The 21,552-nt window shown below is 38.4% G+C and overlaps 2 protein-coding genes across 4 annotated transcripts in view; one reads left to right on the forward strand and one right to left on the reverse strand.

Annotated features, from left to right (window-relative positions):
* Positions 1-1,474: 1,474 nt before the first annotated feature.
* On the forward strand, positions 1,475-17,379 carry fbp2 (fructose-1,6-bisphosphatase 2). Of its 2 annotated transcripts, none has more exons than XM_036144389.1 (7): positions 1,475-1,751; positions 4,993-5,155; positions 5,860-5,983; positions 6,480-6,640; positions 8,071-8,208; positions 12,684-12,803; positions 16,969-17,379. In XM_036144389.1, the coding sequence occupies exons 1-7, from the start codon at positions 1,579-1,581 to the stop codon at positions 17,152-17,154; spliced, it is 1,065 nt and encodes a 354-aa protein (XP_036000282.1). In that variant the 5' UTR covers positions 1,475-1,578; the 3' UTR covers positions 17,155-17,379. The 2 variants fall into 2 exon arrangements, with proteins under 2 accessions (XP_036000282.1, XP_036000283.1); XM_036144390.1 differs by having other exon boundaries at positions 1,477-1,751; positions 5,860-5,952; positions 6,500-6,640.
* The window catches only part of ctsl (cathepsin L), a 34,252-nt gene continuing 29,943 nt past the window's right edge, over positions 17,244-21,552 (reverse strand). For both annotated transcript variants that reach the window (XM_036143540.1, XM_036143541.1), the window contains one exon: positions 17,244-20,902. In XM_036143540.1, coding sequence (XP_035999433.1) covers positions 20,803-20,902 — 100 coding nt within the window. In that variant the 3' untranslated portion in view covers positions 17,244-20,802. The remainder of the gene's footprint in view (positions 20,903-21,552) is intronic.

The following is a 21,552-nucleotide window of genomic DNA, read 5'->3' on the forward strand; positions in this document are numbered from 1 at the left end:
CAACAGTTGCTTGTTCATTGCTGAGGTCTTTCCATCCTGACATGGTGTCAGTGGGCAGCTTTATGCAAACTACCAGATCTATATCAGAGGTGCTCTCTGGTCTGATGATCAATTATTTAAGTGCTGCAAAAAAGGGAACGAAAAGTATGTAGAAATTCTTGAAATTAGTGTATGTTTCCTTGATTTAAGCATGTAAATAAGACTATTTGCCAATGGAATAAGATTTAGGCACTTAAAATAGAAGCGGTTCATATCCATCATCTTATGTTTTATTTATATTTATATATATATATATATATATATATATATATATATGTATGTATGTATGTATATATATATATATATATATATATATATATATATATATATATATATATATATATATATATATATATATATATATATATCAGGGTTAGTCTTATTTATCTGCTCAAATCAAGGAAAATATACTAAATTCAAGACAATTTTATTTACTTTTAGTTCTCTTTTTGCAGTGAGGGCTTTGATTAACAGCACCAGGCTGCCCTCCTGAATTCTGCAGTGTAATTAGTTTTTCCACACATTGCTTTTCTATTTTGGATTTGTTTAGGAAATGATTACAGTGCGGGATCAGATTTTTTATTTCAGACAATTAAGGTTATATTTAAATAACATTATTTCCAGTTTGAGACCAGATTGTTATTTCCTGTCAGGTGATAACTCTGAGAAGAGGGTGTACCGTCTTTGCCAAATAAGCATCAGATAAGTGCAAATAGGAAAAGTGTAAAGTGCAAACACTAAAGTATGCAACGATAAAAGTAACTCAGGGTTTACAGAATAAAACAGGAAGTGAAGCAAATACTGAGCAGAAAACTGCAACAACGAAAGTTTTTGATAAAGTGAGAAAAACAAACAAAACTAACAAATCATGATAATAATTTTAGCCCAAATCAAATAGTTGAGAAAAATTATGCATAAATGTAAAATGATAGTTTGTCCTGCAGGACAGTTAACCTCTAAACTAAAAGGCTGCGCCTGACCTTTAGCTGAAATGTCAGATGAAGCTCTTCTTTGAGCGCTGTGACATTTAAAGCTCAAAGGAGCTGCTGTTTCTGATTCTTTGAGGAATCTTGACCTAGAAGAGCGGAGAAAATGGTAGTTTAAAGTTAAAAACCATATAAATGGCATAAAGCCCCCATGCATGAGCATGCTTGCTCTGATTGAATCACTAAAATTTTACTTTTAAAGTAATATTTCACTAAAAAAACACTCACTGGTCATTTAAATCTGAGTAAATTACTGCTGCTCTACTACTGAATGACTTTCTGTCTTTCAAACATGTTTAATTCTATGAGCTTAAGTTAAAAACAACATTTTCTGCAGCATTAACTGTGCATGTCCCTGCAGCCGACACCTGACACCACCGTCTACAAATACACGGCCAGTCTTCCTCACAAATAGATGCCCTGCTGGCCCTGCTGGCCCGGGCGATGTAAAGGGCGCGCCGGGTAACGGGGGGGTCACTCGCTGCCGCTCCTCTGAAGGCTCCGCGTCTCAACCTGCTGCCCACCAGCAAACCCAGCAGAACCACATCCCAGCATGTCGGACCAGTCGGCGTTCGACACGGACGTTTGGACCCTGACGCGGTTCATCATCGAGACGGGCCGGCAGGCTAAGGGAGCCACCGGGGAGCTGACCCAGCTGCTCACCGCCATGCTCACCGCCATCAAGGCCATCTCCTCTGCTGTGCGTAAGGCAGGCCTGGCCCACCTGTGAGTACCCAGGTGGCCCACCTGGCATGATCTTTGCACGTCTTTGTCCTGCTTCTATGTTGTCCTGGTCCACAATTAAGTTCTGTACTAAAAATAAGGTACATTTTACTACTTTCTGGGTTTCTCTACCAACTTGGGCCTGGTCCAGTTTAATTAGGCTGCTCATCTCTGGACTGAACAAATATATTCATTTATGAAACGTCCAGCATAACATTAGAGCCAAGACTCAACTTTTGTGGTTCATGAGAGCCTTTTATGAAATTAAGCAAAAATAATCAGATATGTTGTAAATGCCAGAATAGATTAAATTAGTGCTTATAGGAAAAAAACATAAATTAGGTTTTGTTTATGGCTTTGTTGAAATGCTTGTAGACTACTGATTTTCTGGCTTATTATTCTCCTTCACTGGCATGTTGAGTTCAAAGCTGAAAGGTTTTGGATCCAGTTTAGATAAAAAAGCCCGACTAAACAGACCCGTCTAGGAATAATGTGTTTTTTTAAATGGTTCTGCTGAAAGGTGATTGCTGTGCCATGAAAAGTGCTGTTTTCACTTATTACAACTAGAATATGAGCTTCCTAAAACAAAGTAAAGTAGATTTAGTTGTTTTGTAATTTTCAAACTACATCAATTCAAATTTGGTCTAAAGTTTGTCAGAATAGCAAAAAAATGCATTAAAATAATACATTTTCCATTTAATACAAAGTCCACACAACTTTAGATTTGGTCAATTTACAGAAAATCAAAAACACTTTGACGGTTTGAGCCGGCTGAATATTCCTCCAACAAATAGAGATCCACTGAAAGTTTGAGGTTTTCTAATAAGTGATTTAATGGGACTTAGATCGACTCGTGCTTGACCAACTGCAGGTCCTTTAGTATTAAACGGGAATTTTTAGGTGACATTTTTAATACTAGGGCGCATTGGAACGCTTCATATCAAATAAACGCTTCAAATCTGGATGTGGATGTCATACTGAGCCGGATCTGTTTAAAACAGTAAGTGACAAATGCAGCACAGTTTTTCTGGTCCAGTTACATCACCTGGACAACAATGCATACCTGGGCGACTTATGCATTAGATTGCATTATCTTACACTGAGAGAAACACAAACAGGTTTATTATTTTTATCTTAACACCAGCAGTGAAAGCCAAATCTGTGAAAAAAAGCCATTTTTAATTGCTTTGTGGGCCTCTAGACCACATTGGCTCTGGTCCAGTTCACAAACCAGAATACTTACACTGGTTCTACGATGAATGGAGATCATTTAGGTTACAGTTTCTGTTGGAACAACAGGAATCCCGATCTGGACCTAAATGTGTTTTACAGAATTGAGAATGTGTAAAACACAGAGATTGGAAGAACATTATTTTGTTTATAAAGCCTTTAAAAGGCAACGTCTGCTCTTTTTTTGTTGTTGCCATGCTGACTCCCGTATAACCGGGTTAAGGAGCCAGAATAGACTTAGACTTAGACTTAGACTTTCTTTATTGTCATTTTGTAGCACAGAGTGCATACAGAACGAAATTTCGTTTCAGAGACAGATCAGAACTGCTGATTGTCCTAAACTATGAATACAGTAATTAAAACACAGTTTGGTATTTGTTGTGCCATAATAATAATAATACTGTCTGTGAAGGCCATAAAATGTCCAGTTCTGCTTCTTAGTTGGTGCATAGATCACATCAGACCAGGTTCTGCTGCTAAAAAAAGGTTTAAATTGTCTTTTTCTCAGCTGCTGAATCAGAGGCTGTGAACTGGACACCGACCTCTGTGTCGTGAGGTTAAGGCCAGCTGGGTTTTTTTAGAGGAGCCAAATGTTTGACATTTTATTTCCCTCCCAGAGTAGATCCAGGCGCCGTGACTGAAGTGACCGAGGGCCTCCGACTCTCCTCCTGGTCTTAAGTGTAACATTTGTAAAGCAATCCTGTTGAAACACTGTTTGCTTTACCTATCTTATCTTGCAGAAATAAAAGATTACCCCCCCCCCCCCTGGCAGGGCAGTTTCTAACTGTGGACAAAATGGAAAGATTGGGCAACATTCTGAGTTGCTGGAAATTGATGCAACAACCAGCTCTTTGTTCGGGGACTTCTGGAGGTCTTTCAGGAGTTTTAGGGGGTGTTCATGGAGTCAGCACGGCCCAAATGTTTACCATGGTGCAGAAATTCAAGATTGTATTACCTTAGAAGCGTGATGCTAGCAGGGCATTTTGAACAGGAGGTGCTGTGAAATTTCTTCTTTTTTTTTTTGGAAAAAAGACATCATCAGTTCTCAGGTGAATATATGATCCTCCTGCTGCCGTCAGCGCGATGCCTCGGTAGCCACCAGCTTGCTCGACGTTGCCATGACAACTTGCCATGAACTTATGTTGATTAGGCCTCAAAGTAATTAAATTAAAATCCAAATACATGTAATAGTAAAATAAAAAACTCAAAATTACTCAGGTGGTTTCATGAGGATTCAGGTGATGAGATAAACTACTAAACCAAACAGAAAGGAGCCAGGAGGGCAGGTGGTCTATTTGTGCCTAAGCTGCAGCGCCTCTAGCAGGATCAGATGTGCATAAAAACAGCAGCGCTCCAACTGCAGGTTTCTCAACAGCGAGACAAAAACTCAGCAAAAGTCTGGCTGCCTTTGCTTTAAACATGTTGTAGTTTCTAGCATCTATGACAAAAAGCTCATTATGACCTTTATTAATGATGCTGGCTTTGTAGAATGCTCCTTCTGAAAAACAGATTTAAATTTAGCAGATGAATTAGAATACATCTGTGGCACTTTTTACCTGCTTTTAGACAAATTGATTAAAATTCAAAAGATACCAGTTTGACTTTGAAAAAAAAAAAGCATTTTTAACACAATCAAGGTGCTAAAAACACCCAGTTATCAGAAAATGTGGAACAAAGGGGGAGGTTAACTGTAGGATATCACACCTCAGCCTCTCTTTCAGGCATTCTTTCTGTATTTGTGACGCTGCTCACTTGCTGCAGGTAATTTTAACACCTCCTCTGTTGTCCTCACACGTTGGACGGATATTTTAAAATTGACCTGAGAGGGAACGAGTCTCAAACACACAGAAAGATGATGTTCAGAAGGTTAAGCAGAATGCTTTAAAACTCATAGGAAGGTTTGTTTGTTGGGTAGTGAAAAAGTCAAATTTACCACAGAAAATAAAGATGTGTGGCTTGTTAAAGCCGCCTCCTGCTGATGTGTGTCGTGTGTCTGCTGGTCGGCTCTGTCCAGGCAGGGCCTGGCGGGCTCTGTGAACGTGACGGGAGACGACGTGAAGAAGCTGGACGTGTTGTCCAACACGCTGGTCATCAACATGCTGCAGGCGTCCTACGGCACCTGCTGCATGGTGTCCGAGGAGAACAAGGAGCTCATCATCACTCCCAAGGATAAAAGGGTAAGTGAAGCTGTGGCGGGTTTAAAATCTCCTAATTTATATCTGTTTTCTTCTGTTAAAGCTTTATTATACAGTCATGTAAAAGACGGGAACACCCAAAAACCACATGTTGAGGCTTTGGCTCAGCCAGGAAACAGGACAGGTCCAAACTACCACAAACATTCAGGCCTGCAGGGAGGAACCTCAGGGCTGACCTTTGCTCCATCCAGGACTTTTGCAGAGCTAGGGTCAGAAAAAGGGCCGCTAACCTTCCTGCACACAAGCCGTTCAGACTTTTACCTTCAGATTGGTGCTACGGAGCGTTATTTACAGCAAACAGGGCCACAGAGGCAGTTTCTTCTCCCCCCAGGCTGTCGCTCCATGAACCCAGTGAACGCCGTACAGCCTGAGTGGTCAGCTGCACTGCTGTGAAACTCAATATAAAACCTTTTATCTTTTACTTCCCTCCCTCTGCATTTTATTTATGTATTGTTTTGGTTCCTCTTGTCCGGATGCTGTGGTGTGTGAAAACGAAGCCAGATTCCTTGGCTGTGCTCACATTCATGACCAACAAAGTTCAGGCTGTTTTCTGCACAGTGAGGGAAGTTCAGGTATCCTGATGCCAGATGTGAAAACTCACTGGAAGGCTGTATACTCCTGGCTCAGAGGATTTCCGTGTGTAAATTCAAACCCTGACCGTTTGGTCTGACCTTATTTAAACTCAGGGGAAGTACGTGGTCTGCTTTGACCCTCTGGATGGCTCCAGTAACATCGACTGCCTGGCCTCCATCGGCACCATATTCGCCATCTACAAACGGGTGAGTCTCGCCTCTGCAAACACCTGCAAAGGTAAGCTGCTCACAGAAATGAACTGATTCCACAAAAGTGAACTGCGAGTTTAATTCTGACCGCAGTGACGCGCTGTGGTCGCAAGAGGGCGCTATAGCTCAATTAATCTGAAGTTATTCACCGTCTGTCGTCAGTTTAAAATACGTTACTGGGAAAGAAATAAGAATAAAAGACATGTAATGTTTTTTTTTTTTAATTATCGACATATTTTACAAATTTAAATCGAATAAATGGGTAAAAATGCAATTGTTTATTGCACTTTGAAGGCTTTAGGATTTTATAGTTAGAAAACCCCAATCCAAAACTTTGAAAATCATCAAACTAATGTTGTTTTATTAACAAAAATAAGACAAGTAGACATGCGTACAAATACACATTAGAGCAAAAAAAGAAGAAGATTTAATCAGTGAACAGGAAACAATTATCTATCAAATGCTAATAGTCGTGACTAATTGAACAGCTCAGAGTAAACAACGTTGGTGTTTTTCTATTTCTGTTCGTTGCTGTGATGGCCAGACTTCAGAGGGGGAGCCCACAGAGAAGGACGCCCTGCAGCAGGGAAACAACATGGTGTGCGCTGGCTACGCCTTGTACGGCAGCGCCACCCTGGTGGCCCTCAGTACCGGCGCCGGCCTCAACTTCTTCATGCTCGACCCCGTGAGTCTGGAATAAAAGTTCCTCCACACCCTAACTCTAATTTATCTGTTTGATATTTGCCAACATGGAAAAATGCTAGTAAATGTCATGCTTTCCCTGTGAAAGAACCCTTTTTAACTTTGTGGGATTTTATACACTTTTTATTTATTTAGAGATTCCTGAATGAGTCTTTAAATTATAGAAACATAAATCTGGCTTTGCTGTTCAGAATGTTTTTGCCAAACGTCCTTCTGTTTTCTATCCTAAGACTTAATATCCCTGTAATACATGATGTGATGGGAACATATTCCTCTTTTCTCCTTACATTGGCTCTCACACACCATTAATTGCAAATCACTGCAAGTGCAACTCATTTATTGCAGCAATGACCCAGTAATGTAATTATCTAATCTCATGGAAGACTTTGCAGACTCTCTGCCTACACTGATTAAGGCAGATGGCTGACTTCTAGGTAATATTACATCCTGACTCGTTTTAAAGATTTAAAGTCCTTCACAAAGTGAGGATGTTGACAGAGTTCCTCATGAAAACAGCCAGTTTCTTTAAAGAGTCGCCGATGTCTCCCAAAAAGCTGCTGGATTGCTGCCATTCGCCGTTGCCGAGGTTATTTGGACCCGTGTTGGGAGGCCTCTGGGTATAGTCACTGATTTTATTAACGCATTTAGGGGCGGTCCAGTTACACCTGAAGGTAACTATTATGTCTCACACTCCTGGATTTATCAAGGTGACTTGTGAGGTGACACGTTTACTCACGATTTTTATACATCTGACAGTTTTTCTGTGCCAAGTTATAAAATTTCTTGCCAACGCTAACTTGTAGTTTGACTCTTTAATACACGAGGCCCCAGGTCCAGGTTTTCTGGTAATCACACCTGCCCTGTGTTACCTTTATTGGTCTCAGTTTGAAGTGGTCAAAGTCTAATAAAACAATATAAATTAATTTAGACTCTGTTTATTAAAACTTTTCTATTTATTAAGTGAATTTTCAAGGCAGTTTGTTGCATTGGGCTTGGGTTTTATTTCTAAAAGGGGTTGAATACAAAGATCGCATGTGGATTTTTTTAAACCATGTCTAAAATTGTCTCGTGATAAAAAACATTTCTGTTAGACAAAATGCATTCGGTCGGCACAGTGGCGTCTACCGTAGGCAGCTTATGCAGGACATTTTGCTTTACGTCTTATTGACATTCATGGACGTACTTTCTAATTTTCTGCATTCTCCATGTTCGAATGTAAAAAGAAATAGCTAAACATCTTAATATATTTGCTATAATTCACTTTGTTGCTTCATCGCGATGTGAATGGTTTCCTTTTGAGCCACCTTACAGACTTACAGCTGCATAGAAACTGGACTCTATTCACCCTTTCAGTATATTTGGGTATTCTCTTCTGGGAATGTGACGGCCGAATGTTTTATTCTTGCCTGAAAGGCCATCGGTGAGTTCATCCTGATTGAGAGGAACGTGAGGATCAAGCAGAAGGGAAAGATCTACAGCCTGAACGAGGGCTACGCCAAGTACTTCCATCCCTCCATCAACGAATACCTCAAACACAAGAAGTACCCTGAGGTGAGAACTTTCCACTGACAGAAACCTGTGAGTCCTCCTGAAATCTAAGATGAGCGCATCTGTGGTCTGGAATCTGATTCCTTCAAATGAAGCTGTAAAGTAGAACAAAGACTCGCTGACACACACAAGCATCTTTTTTTTTTTTTTGCTGGTTCAGAAGTAAATCTCTAGCTTGATGCATGATTTTCTATTAAAAACCAACTTCCCATGTGAGTCCTGACGAAGCGTTTGATCTGCTTGAATGAGTTTGCAGGAAGCTGACTGCAGGGAAAAAAGCTGTAAGGGCTTTATGAAGTCGTTGGGCAAAGCAAATTACTTTTCTGTGTTGTAATTGCACTGTTGTCTTTTATAATAATACATTTTTATCTAGAATCGCCTTTCAAAACACTCAAAGTCACTTTACAATTGAAGATAAAAACAATTTCAATTCAATTCAGTTTTATTTCTATAGTTCCAATTCATGATACACATCATCTCAGGGCTCTTTCCAAAGTCAGCTTCCATCAGATCCTCCAGGTTGGTGAGAAAGTTTCCTCTCTAAGGAAACCCAGCAGGTTGCATCAAGTCTCTCCAAGCAGCATTCACTCCTCCTGAAAGAGCGTAGAGCCACAGTGGACAGTCGTCTGCATTGTTGATGGCTTTGCAGCAATCCCTCATACTGAGCATGCATGAAGCGACAGTGGAGAGGAAAACTCCCCTTTAACAGGGAGGAGAACCTCCAGCAGAACCAGAACCAGGCTCAGTGTGAACGCTCATCTGCCTCCACCCACTGGGGCTTAGAGAAGACAGAGCAGAGACACAGAAAGCCCAGAAGCTCACATTGACCCAGGAGTACTTTCTATGGTAGAGAAGACAGAGCAGAGACACAGAAAGCACAGAAGCTCACATTGACCCAGGAGTACTTTCTATGTTAGAGAAGACAGAGCAGAGACACAGAAAGCACAGAAGCTCACATTGACCCAGGAGTACTTTCTATGGTGGAGAAGACAGAGCAGAGACACAGAAAGCACAGAAGCTCACATTGACCCAGGAGTACTTTCTATGTTAGAGAAGACAGAGCAGAGACACAGAAAGCACAGAAGCTCACACTGACCCAGGAGTACTTTCTATGTTAGAGAAGACAACATCAACATCAACAAGAAAACAAATAAACTTTTTATCTACATATCCACTTGTGCTCTGACTCAAACAGACAAAACTGAACAAAATGTGCCACAAAGGCAGCAGCTAAAACCATTTATTAATGAACTTGCGCTGAATATGAAAGTTGCTTTGTGCAGCCAGGCGCCACAGGCCCAGCGACAGCCGACCGCATCATGTGACCATCAGCATCGTGGCGTTTGGTCAGTCTGGGTGAAGGGGCGGGGGGGCACCGCAGTCGGCTCAGCCTCAGGATGGTGACAGGAAAGCTGCAGTTCCTCAGGAAGCTGCAGTTCGTCTTCTGGAAACCCTGATGTCCAGTCATGCACACTCAGCACTCTTTCACCAACACGGTGACAGCGTCTGCTCGGCCATCAGCGTTTCTCTCATCACTGAGTTACAGTGTGAAAATGCTTGAATCTTCATTTTTTTATTTCCTATTTTTACAGCGCTGTGACACATCATGTTGTAAGTGCGGTTGTAGAAAGTACACTTTACTTTACCCATACTCCTTTGCTGCGCTGTCATGCTGTATATACGTAATCGGTACAGCTCACCTTAACTTTATGTAATACGAACATGTTTTTAACTGTTTTATTCATTTTAAATCTATGTAAGTACAAGTATGATTAAAAAGGAAGAGCAACTAAATAAAATAACATTTTAGAGTAGCATTGTGTTAGCACATACTTTAGTGAAGTAAACCCCATTAAACTCTTGTTTAATGATTTATGATTTGGAGAAATTGCTTCAGATCTAAAAAAAAAAAAGAATGTTATGCTCACTGCTTCCTGCTGTGCAGCTTTTCTTAGTTTTGCAGGACATTTTTGCAAAGGACTTTTTGTCCTTATGACACAGCAGAAGACATCAGTAACCGCAGCCTTACTTGCTGCAGCACGCAACGGCAGAAACTTAAATCACGAGGTTAAAAAGCAAAGTAAACATGGCTCTAATGCCACAGGGGATTAAACCGACAGCTCTCTGTGTTTTACTTCCTGTTCGCAAGCTGCCTCCTTGTTTTTCTGTTTTGTTGAAAAGGAGTTGGAGAATAATTACTTTAGGTAACATGCAGGCGGATAAACACAAAGAGAATCACAAGTATTTCTCTGAAAAGATTAACAAATAGTTGAGAATAATTAGAATGGAAAGTCGGATTATGAACCTCACATGTTCTGTAGAGATAAAAGATGATTTACTTTAACTTTGTTTGCATTTTAGTGGCACAATATTTGACAAACTTGGATTTTTCAACAAGTTTTCTCTTTAAAAGCACTCCCACAGTCTACCACTTCTACATTACAGCTGTTTTTATTTTATGTAATTATAGGTCTCTTGTTTCTGTATTTGCAGTGTGTGTTTATATGCTTTGTGTACATTAATGTCTGCATTGAGCAACAGTGTGCACACACCCTCCCACGTGATGAATGGGAGATGAATCAGCGAGCTCGTGACTCTGAACATAAAAGAGCAACTGACAGATTCCAGTTTACCCTGCACAAAAAAAGTTCAATAAATATTTTAAGTAGTTTGATATCATTTAGGGGTTTATTGTAGAGACAAGTGTTCAGTAGCACAAATACTGAACACATTTTAGCCTATGTTAGTCTGCAACACCACCCTAGTTATGGTTTTAGCTACATATGAAACAAAGTTTAAAATGCAAACTCAAAGTAAAGTAAGAATATAACACCAATCAAGTCCCAACAATATAAAATAATACATAAAATATAACTTCATCAAATTGATTAGACTGATATGGCCAAAGAGCTGATTGTTTCTGACATACTCCTTAAAGGTATATAGCCACGTTATACAGTACTTATAAAAAAAGACCAAAAAATGTTTGATTATGATAAAATAAAGTTATATACACCAAGCTTCCATCCTGATAATGTTTTGATGGTCCTATTTGTGGATAGCCTCACAACGGCCGCGATGACCGATATAAACAGATGTGGCGCCATCTAGCTGCAGTATGGCAGAACTATCATAATGCCGCTTTGCTTAATTAATAAAACGGTGTTAAATAATGCAGGACCGAGCCTGATCTGCAACGCCTCTCAGTAAAGCAGAAGCTCGGCGTGATTGAAGACCAATGTTAATAATTAAATAAACCGATCTACAGCAACTTTAAAAGCCTCAAATCAGATAATTTACTCACATCAATCAACTCTGCATCTCATCTGAGCCTCGGCAGGTTTAGCGTCCGCTTCAGTGAACACCAACGTTCAGACTGGATTCCCAGAGACATTCCAGCCTTTTCCCTCTTGGAATCATATATTTTAGCTTTTTTTCTTCACTGGATTTTGGACCATTCTGCATTGTTTCGCTGGGAGATAAAATCATAAATAAACACTAAAAAAGCTTTATTTACTAACAAACTGAGCAAAAACAAAGCATAAAACACCAAAATAACAACAGCAGGAGGTGAGCTACTGATGTATAAATAAATAAAACTCAAATAACACTTTGCACCTTAAAGAGTTTCCCGCTGGCTAAATTAAATACTAATGAATTTGGCATTAAGCGCGTAATAATTACTACAAAAGCTGCGGAGTATCATAAATGTGACATTGTCAACATCTCCTCCACTTATTAGCCACTGCTAATAGCTAATAGCTATTAGCTAATGGCTATTAGCTATTAGCTAACAGCTATTAGCTATTAGCTAATAGCTGCTGTCATGGTGTAAAATGGTTTTTGGCACTGTTGTCAAGTTTGCTTGTTTCTTTCTAAAGTCGCTTGTAAATTCCGAGAGTCACGTTTTTTGGACTCGTTTCTGAACATACAGTCGCTTATTTGGGGTCTAATATAAGCAACTATATTGCCAAACAAAATTGCCAACCAGACACCCTTATATCTCCCAATCGCTATTTTATTTCAGCCAAAATCCAAAATGCGTCATTACCTGTTAATTTAAATCAATAAAAAGGACGTTTTGCTAAATGCTTTGATATTTTACCAACAAGTATTTCATTGGTTGATAAATATTTTTTTTACCTTCATAGATATGATTTAAAAAATCTCAAATTTAAGCTTAAAACTGAACCCCTGGGGTAAAAGCAGTGCAATTTTAAAAAAAGGCCAGATTACCAGGCTAGATTGGACATCACAGCTCCTTTAAGAAGACATTAAAAAAATAAAACAAAATGAAAGCGTGAGGATTTTAAATCCAGTAAAGGTTTCACAACCAAGATAAAACCAAATTTTGTCGAGCTGCAATGTGCACTAAACCTTTTGACCTAACAATCCATATACTTGCTTTTTGGATAAATTGCACAATAAATAAATAAAATAATAGCAATAATTGAATTACATGCCTCTCTATCCAACAGGATGGCAGCTCCCCGTATGGGGCCCGTTATGTGGGCTCTATGGTCTCAGATGTTCATCGAACGATCGCCTACGGTGGGATCTTCATGTATCCTGCAAACGAGAAGAGCCCAAAAGGAAAGGTAACCTTGGATTTATGGCCTCAGAAAGTTTCCTCTCCAAAGATCACAGAGCTGCGCGTTAAACTCGTTAGGCTGTGGCTGCTTCCTTATCTGCACCCACTCAATGATTCACATCATCTTATCATATCATAACACAAATTACTTATAAAAGCATGATTTTTACAACAGCTAGGAGGTTCAAGTTGTTAAATAAGACTCATTCAAGTTTCATTTCCCTACAAAGCTCAGAAATAAAAAGTGGCTCTATTATCTTAAACCTGTTGAGAGGTTTAAGATAATAGAGCTTTTAAATAAAGCTTTAGGTCTACATGGGTTAAAAGCAATACTGTATGAATTTCTCAGTAAGACATCTGTTTTGGAGCCAAAAATCAGATGAAAACCAGAGCAGCATCAAAAATGTAGGTTGATATCTATTAGTAAGAGCTTTCTGTTGTTAAATAGATAATGTCTGCTCTACAAAGTGTAGAGAACAGAAAGTGACCCCGACTGAAGAACAATACAAATTTAGCCCTCCAGCACAGGTGGTCAATGCAGGCTTAACCAGGTTTATTTTCTTTTAGGGCAAAATTATCACCAACAAATTAAAATCTTACAGTGAAATTTGTTTGTATGATTTTTTCATTATTGTGCTTTTTACTTTGTTTTTAATTTCGTAGTAAATAGGACCACATTTACAATGACTTTTACTCAAAAGTTGACTTGGATGCACCCAAAATCTGCTTACAATGAATGAATTAAACTTAATGGCTTAAATAAACCCTTACAAAGAAAGAGTGACCCAGATCCGTATAGACCAGCGATCTGCAACATGTGACCTGCTACTGTGGCTATTATTAAGCAAGAGTTGAATTGAATGTTTTAAAATGTAACACTTTAGCAGTTTTACTAGGTGTTTTCATGCAATATTTGCATAACATTTCTAAAAGGAATGACACTAATGGTGTAAGGATTATTCTTTTTAATTGGGTAATTTTGTTTTTTACAATAAGTTGCAAACTACGTGTTATTTTGATGTTATTTTCATCAAAAATGTCATATGCCATTAAGGAAAATGTTTTAAACCTAAAACATTTCACCTACCAGGATTTAATCTTTCCTAGGCGGAAATGGCTGCTGTGGCTGTAAAGGTTGCTCACCCCTGATTTAGAGTAAATAGTTAAAATTTGTTTCTGGACAAAAATGTAGCATTTAAAAACAATTAACCCTCAAAAGATTTTACAAACTGGATGCACTTCTCCTAATGGGGAGAAAAAAAGTAAAACTTGTTATATTCGGACTACTTTGCTTGTTTAATGAAAATATAGCATGCTTAATTTATTGTTGAACAGGTAAAAATAATTATTTTAGTTTTTAAAAATTATATATTTTTTAGGTTCAGGGAGCACTTTTGACGTGACGATTTGGGCCAATGTGATATAAAGTTCGGCTTTACAGCACCTGCCATCAGGTCTAAATGGATCAAACAATCAATCTCTAAATAAAAACAATGTCACATTTAGTTAACTTGATAGAGTAAAATTAAATAATCAAGTTTTTCACCAACCAAAAAAGATAGACTTTTTAAAACAGCAGCATATGGATTGTAACTGAGGCGGTTTTATAGAAACAGCTTCAAGCGGTTTGTTGGAACTGTAACACGAGATTACGACTGTTTTTCCTCCAAAGATAAATAAGGTTTATTTTCGTTGAAGATCACAAAGATAATCCACGGCCTCTCCCCGTTTACTTCTCGGCTGCTTAACTGTCGTAACTTGTTTATCCCGTACATACTGTTTCTTCAGAGCCGGCCTAAGGCATAAGCAAACCAAGCAGCTCCCAAAGCATCAGAGAACGAACAGAAAGGCTTCAGTTTGTCCACACAGGTCTAAAATTATCATATTTGTTTGTTGAGAATGAAAATATTGTTAACTTCAATTTAATGGTTTCAGTATAAATGCATGAAAAATGTGTTAAATTGTAAAATAAATATATATATATATATATATATATATATATATATATATATATATATATATATATATATATATATATATATATAATTATGATGTAAAAGCAAGTTTACTATGTAAAAGTTTGTTTTACCGTAGTTAAAAAGCTTAATCTTTGTGTTTGTATAAAAATTTATCTCAGTAAAAAATATGACCTATTATCTGTGATTAGTTTGATTTAATTCAGGGATGTCCAAACTTTTTGTCATGGGGGTCAAAATTGTGTAGTCAAAAGTATTTGAGGGACAAAAAATATTTTTTAAAAACTAAAATTACTAACCCTTGCAATATTATCATTATCATGAATACATGTGGTCTTGTTTACTATGATATTAAAGAGAATGTAAGAAGCGAGGTTATTAAAAGACAATTACTTTGTGTTGTACAATTTTACATCGTAAAATTTTAACTTTTCTGTAACAAATTTACTCTAATTAAATCTAAAAAAGCTCCTGTCTACATCAACCATCGGTGCTGGTGGGCCAAACCTTTCTTGAATGGCTATGGGGGCCTCACAGAATCAGTCCAGGGGCCACAAATGGTTCCCAGGCTGCATTTTGGACACCACTGATTTAATTGAATTTTTTTTTCTTTCTTGTGATTCATTTTTGAAATCAGGAGAAGGAGAGACCCTAAATAAAATTCAGCCTAAGGCCTCAAACAACCTCAGGCCACCCCTGTGTATCTTTACATTGCTTAAACACAGCCGCATGGCCGCATTTCTAACCCATAAGGCTGTGATATTTTAAGTTTGGACGAATGTCTTGTGGTTAATTGGATCAAATTATTGAAGTATTTGTTTTTTTCTTTCTGTTTTCCTTCCTGCAAAATGCTGACGTGTCTTTGAATAAATCCTAAAAATAGTTACAATTGACTGGTAGAGACTGACAGATTTAGCTTCTGAACGCGCTCAGAGGGAAATGAAACCAAACTGAGTATGTGCATCTTTACTAAATGTTGTTAGCAAACAGCAAATTTTTGTCACATAGGAGCCTGTTCTTTAATTTGTGCTTAATGTTTTTTTTACTCAGTTTAATTATCTCAAGAGGATATTGTGACTTAGCTATTTGGATCAGAACAAAGCAGAATGTAAAAGTATAAAATAGAAGTGTCGTGCTCAGGGGTTACAGTCTGTGCGAACACCTGAGATGCCATTGTGGAAATAATTTACTTTTAAAAAGCTTATTTTGTCATTTTGTGCTCCACAGTAACAATGTCCACACCACAAAGAGTTTTCCTTTCTGCCAGCTGATAGCTTAGGTATGGCGAGTTCCCTGAAAGAATCCTAGTTTGACTTTACCCTCAGGGCTGTCAAGCTAAAATAAAAAAAAGTTGATTTACCTCCACAAGCCACCTCGTTCTAGTATATGTAAAAACATATATAAACACTATAAAAACAGAAGCACAAGCATTAATGCAGGATAAAGATGAAAAAACATTGTTAGCAGAGCTGGCCCTGCATCTTTGGGACTCTCAGCAGAATTTGATTTGGGAACCTTGAAACTTTGGTGGTTAATATCTGATTTATTGCATCTTTGACTGAATATTAGTGCATTAAACATCTAAAATTATTATAATGAAAATGAGAAAACAACACATGGGTTTACTATAAAAACCAAAACTGTGATGCTTAAATCTCAAAAGTCAAGTTAAATTATGCACAGCACTTGGTTAGTATGTTTGTAATGTATTTAAAAAATTTAAGAATATGTAAATATTGTTTTTAAAGCTAATTCTGGCAAATTAGATGATGAAAGTGATCAAACTGAAGGTTTTATTTCTTTTAAGTGACACCTTGTAATCTTACATCTTTAAACCCAATTTCAGTGACAGTTAATGCTCTTGGGGGCCCCCTGCTGGTCTGGGGACACATAGCAGCTGCTTGGTTTGCTTGTACCCTGGGTCAGCTCCGGTTAGCGGCATATAAAATCAGCAAAAATTGGACTCTAGACTTTTTCATACATGCAATGGTGTTATTTTCATCTGCAGATATAAGTTCAATCACAATGCATAGAGTCTGTGTGGTGTCCTTGTTTTTATTCTGCAAGCTGCTTTAATAAGTTTTGCAGTCTTTTAAATTTAGCCAAAACAAAATCCCCCGATTGTTGATCATTGACTTCAAACTACATTTTTGTGCAAAGTTTCCTCAGTTCGTAAAAAAAAGTGTCCTCTCATAGCTGCGGTTGCTGTACGAATGCAACCCCATCGCCTTCCTGATCGAGCAGGCGGGCGGCCTCGCCACCACCGGCACCCAGAGGATTCTGGACGTTCAGCCTGAAGCTCTCCACCAGCGGGTTCCCTTTGTGGTCGGCTCGCCGGACGACGTCAACGAGTACCTGTCCTTTGTCAAGAAGTTCTCATAAAAGCTGCCGCTGAGTTGTATTTGTGATAACATGTTGGATACTGAGTTTTTATCAACAAAGATATTTTATCTCCTGAAAAATGTTTTACATTTTTTTTTTTAAGAAACAAGTGTCAGTACTGATTGAGCTTTTTTCCAGGACCTTCCCTTGTAAATCAGATATTGAATCTCAATGGCTCTTTTTTTTGTTTGTTTGAATAAAGTAACCTGTATTAAGAGAAACTAATATTGGGATTCTTTGATGACAAAAGACTGAACAGTAAAGTTTCTATATGCACCCATGGCTTATGCACCCAAACTGCTACACAAAAATAAAAATATGTGATCACAAAACGAAAGACAAAGTGCCATTTTTCTGTGCGGACAAAGCTGAAAAAATATTTAAATACACTTTATAAAACCTTCAAAGAAACCAATAATAGCAATATCTACAAGACGTTCTCTGATCTATCCGGCACTCTCCTTTCCTGTTAGCGTGCATAAAGTCTCTGAACTCCTGATTCTCTGCAAGGTGAAAGTATGGAGCAACCCGATTTATCCACTCCTTTACAGCGGATTCTAGGAGATAACGTGGACGTCATGAAGGAAACTAACTCTCTCCCTCTGAAACAGGCGCTGAAAGATGGGAGTGTTTACTGCAGAGGCTGCATAGGTAGTAAGCCCTTAAGGCAGAAAATGTTTCCTTTTAACAACTTCTTTAGTTAAACACTTAGTGCCAAACTTAGCATCTATCTGTCTGTCCGTCCATCCATGTAAATGGTAAATGGACTGAATTTATATAAAGCTTTTCTAGACATACTGACCATGATTCACTGCATCGTGCTCACATTCATGCAGCGATATGCAGATCAGTGGGACGCTTTGGAGATGACGACTCTGGCCACTGAGCCACGGTCACCCACAGTGGGAGCGTTGGATGGTCTGTGCTCAGGTCAGCTAAATGTAGCCTGATATGTACAATGTACACCTTTATATAACATGCACACACACCTTTATATATTAAATGCACTCAGATGTGTGCTACTTATAGTTTCCTTTTGTAGCTAGGATACTTTTTTTATTTCTAGAACCATTCAAGTTGTTCATAATGTCCATCAAATTTTGAGACATGTTACCAGTAGAGAATAATAGGTCATACTTTCCTGTGAAAGAGGTTCTGTTTCCGGTAAAAAAAAAAAAGACGAATGCTGCTGATGTAAGGGATTTTAGCTCTAATATTTAGGTTTTTCTGCAAAGTTCAAATGTTAATCGTTTTATTTCAGATAGTATTCTTGATGTGCTTGTTTAGTTTGAAAAACTTTACAAAAACTTTACATCATTACACTAATATGACATTGTTGATCAGCCTGAAAAGGAAATCATTGTCAGTATTGATGAATATGCAATTATGTTGGACAAGGTGCAAAATCAGTTCACTTAGAGTTTTACCTTAGAACAAATGAAATATGGTGAGTTGCATCTCAGTCAGTCAGTCAGTCAGTCAGTCTGTCTGTCTGTCTGTCTGTCTGTCTGTCTGTCTGTCTGTCTGTCTGTCTGTCTCTCTGTCTGTCTGTACTACATTTTAGCTGTGACAAGCAAGTATTCACTTAAATGTTTCATTATTTCTGACTAAGTCAACATGCGGCTCAAGGGCATCTTTACTCTGTCAGCTGTGACTTTCTACAATTTAAACGGGGATTGGTTAACATCTGTAACGGATGACTTTAAAGTATATAGAGTGACCTTCAATCTCTCTCTGATCACAAATATCCTCCAAAAATAGTCAAATATGACACAAGTCATGTCACAAGTTCTGAGGGAACTAAATAAATCTCTTTTATTTATGATGTACACCACTGAAACAGATCAAACCCAGAAAAATTATTATAATGAAATATAACAGATAACAATACAGTAAAAGTAGAATAAAACGTACTGCAAAGACTTGCAAGATATATTTAGCTTAAAGCCCCAATACGTAAATTTTGACCCACATAATAGCCTAATTTGAGATATTTTATTTGATTTTCCATGTCAGTATACAGCACTCTGCATGTATTGATGGTCTGTGCGGACTGTCCTTCTCAAAAAGCTGGCTGTGTAACTTAAGCGGCGTGGATCCGTCACTCAGGAAGTCATGTGACCTAGAGCGCCATTAACCAAGAGAGCTAGCACATGCTAGTGGCCTACTGGGGCGTTGAACCTGGAACCCTCAGGTCTAGGCCCCCTAGTGGTCAAAAGTTACATGTTGTTGCTTTAAAGTATAACTCACCCTTATGTAAAAGCATATTTCCACCTCCAGAGAAATTTTTTAAATGTCATCAAAGTGGGTGGGAATGGGAGGGGGCTGTGTTCAGCATGGGGACCAAAGAGCTTGATTTGCCATACTGAATCATGGAGAGTGAGCAGAGAGGGTAGTTACGCTAAGGTTCAGTCATCTGGAGGATTTTTCACCCCCCCCTCGTCCCCATAGGTTGAGGAAAGCTTGTGTCTAAAATCGGCCACACTGACGATTTTAGTCACAAAAGCAAGATTTCAACTAATGTGCACTAATTCTTTTAAAAAATAATGACCTAGCTATGTAGACAATATTATAAGACAACCATGTTAACAGTTTATTGGCAAAAAAAAGTTGATTTGGGGGTGAGTTACGCTTTAAGATGCCATTTGACATGTTTTAGCAGAAAAATGACAAAGTAATAAAACCACAGATCTCAGAATGCAGTCAGGAAGCCTTCATAGTCACTCATCCTCTCCCTGCTTAGCGCTCTTCAATGAAACCTTCCACTGAAACGGGTTGTCATGTCATATTAATTTGGGGCTTTCAATGACTTATATTACATTTCTGTTGAACATGGAATAATTATTCAACAAACTAAATCAAGTGACTTTGAAATCAAGAATAGAGCGGAAAGTTTGAACGTTTTGTGTTTTTTTTCGAACCCACACAACGTTGTTTTTTCCTGGCATGGACCAGCTTTTAAGCTAAGTCCGTACATTTTCAACACAGGTGAGTTCCGGGCTTTTTTTAAACACCACCCTACAAGTTTAATGACTTATTCATTGCAAAACAAAATCCTCAGAAAGTGCCCACTGTCTCACATCAACATGAACTGTGAAAATGCCATCCAAGAAAAATGTCTAAAGCTGAGACCTTTTTTTACTCAGCCGCCCACTTGGACAAACCTTTGAGGTTTTAAAGTAAGATTATAAGATTGAAAAGTGTGGCAAAATGGACAAGCCATTTGTTTGAAGGAGTCAGGGTGGAATTTTTCACCAAAGGACTCTGATTTTAAAGCACGGTGGTGGTAACTTCATGCTACGGGGTGGCTTCAGCGCTAGAGGAACCAGAAAATTTAAATGATGACCTACTCTTCTTCATAAAAGAGTGGTCAACGATCCAACATGATTGAAGCCAGAAGCCTAATGATGCAAAGGGACATTTAACCTAATGATAGTGGTTAACCTGTTAACTGATAAACTAGGATTACTGAGCCACCAACACCCAAATTGTGATTATGTAAGAAGATATTAGCAGAATATTTAGCTGTGTAACTATGCTTATAGAGAATATAGTCAAATACGGTTACATAAAAGCTCCTGTTAATGCACAACTCAGAATAAAGTTGCTTTTTATCTTCCCTCCCAAGCAGCTGGAGTAAAAGCTCATTCAGACCAGAGGATAACTGGCAACGGTTGCAATGCCGCAGTTGTTGTCTTTGTCTTTAGCCATGTAGACGTAGCCGTTGTTGCCCCAGCTTGTGCCCCAGCTGCAGAGAACAAAACGTAGACCAAGCAGATGTTGATTAAAATTTAACAAAATCCCAAAACAGCAATACAAATTAGAAATTCAATGGAAGACCACCTTTTAACCCTAGGAGGTTAAAAAACACTTAAGACAGTTTAAAAAAAACTAGACAAGGCAGGCAAATTTATTACTACAGCTCATAGACTAAATTGCAGAAGGGAATTAGACAGAAATGGAATGTGTTGGAGAAATATGAATGTAATCATTTTATTCCTATCAAGTTACAGGTATTTGGTTTGTTTTAAGAGTTTGTTTTCAGGAAGGTTCTGTTGTATTTATCCTTAGACAGGGAGAACAAATGGTTCTCCCAGAGAAGGCCGCAGCAAAGCTTGCTCCCATGTTTGTTTTTAACCCTCATGTTGTAAATTCCTGAATCCTCCTGACCCCTCTTTGATGTGTGATAATAAAGGCAGAAGGACAGAGATGGCCCGGCGCAGACGATCCTAAACTTTAAGGGAGTGTAGTTCTCTGTTTGGGTTCCTCTGTCCTTTTCTATAGAACAGTCTAAAACTTGTGTTGTGTGGTTTTCGTTCTAGGATACAAGAGGTTATCTTTAATAACCCTAACAGAATGCTTTTAAATGAAATAAAACCTAAACAATCAAAGATGACA

This window comes from Fundulus heteroclitus, chromosome 12 (assembly GCF_011125445.2).
Source record: "Fundulus heteroclitus isolate FHET01 chromosome 12, MU-UCD_Fhet_4.1, whole genome shotgun sequence".
Classification (NCBI taxonomy): Eukaryota; Metazoa; Chordata; class Actinopteri; order Cyprinodontiformes; family Fundulidae; genus Fundulus; species Fundulus heteroclitus.

Excerpts from the sequence above, each read along its gene's own strand:
- fbp2 (XM_036144389.1), top strand. The coding sequence starts at position 1,579 with ATGTCGGACCAGTCGGCGTTCGACACGGACGTTTGGACCCTGACGCGG. Across the intron at positions 5,156-5,859 it reads TCACTCCCAAGGATAAAAGG|GGGAAGTACGTGGTCTGCTT; the intron begins GTAAGTGAAGCT and ends ATTTAAACTCAG. Across the intron at positions 5,984-6,479 it reads CTCTGCAAACACCTGCAAAG|TTCGTTGCTGTGATGGCCAG; the intron begins GTAAGCTGCTCA and ends TTTCTATTTCTG.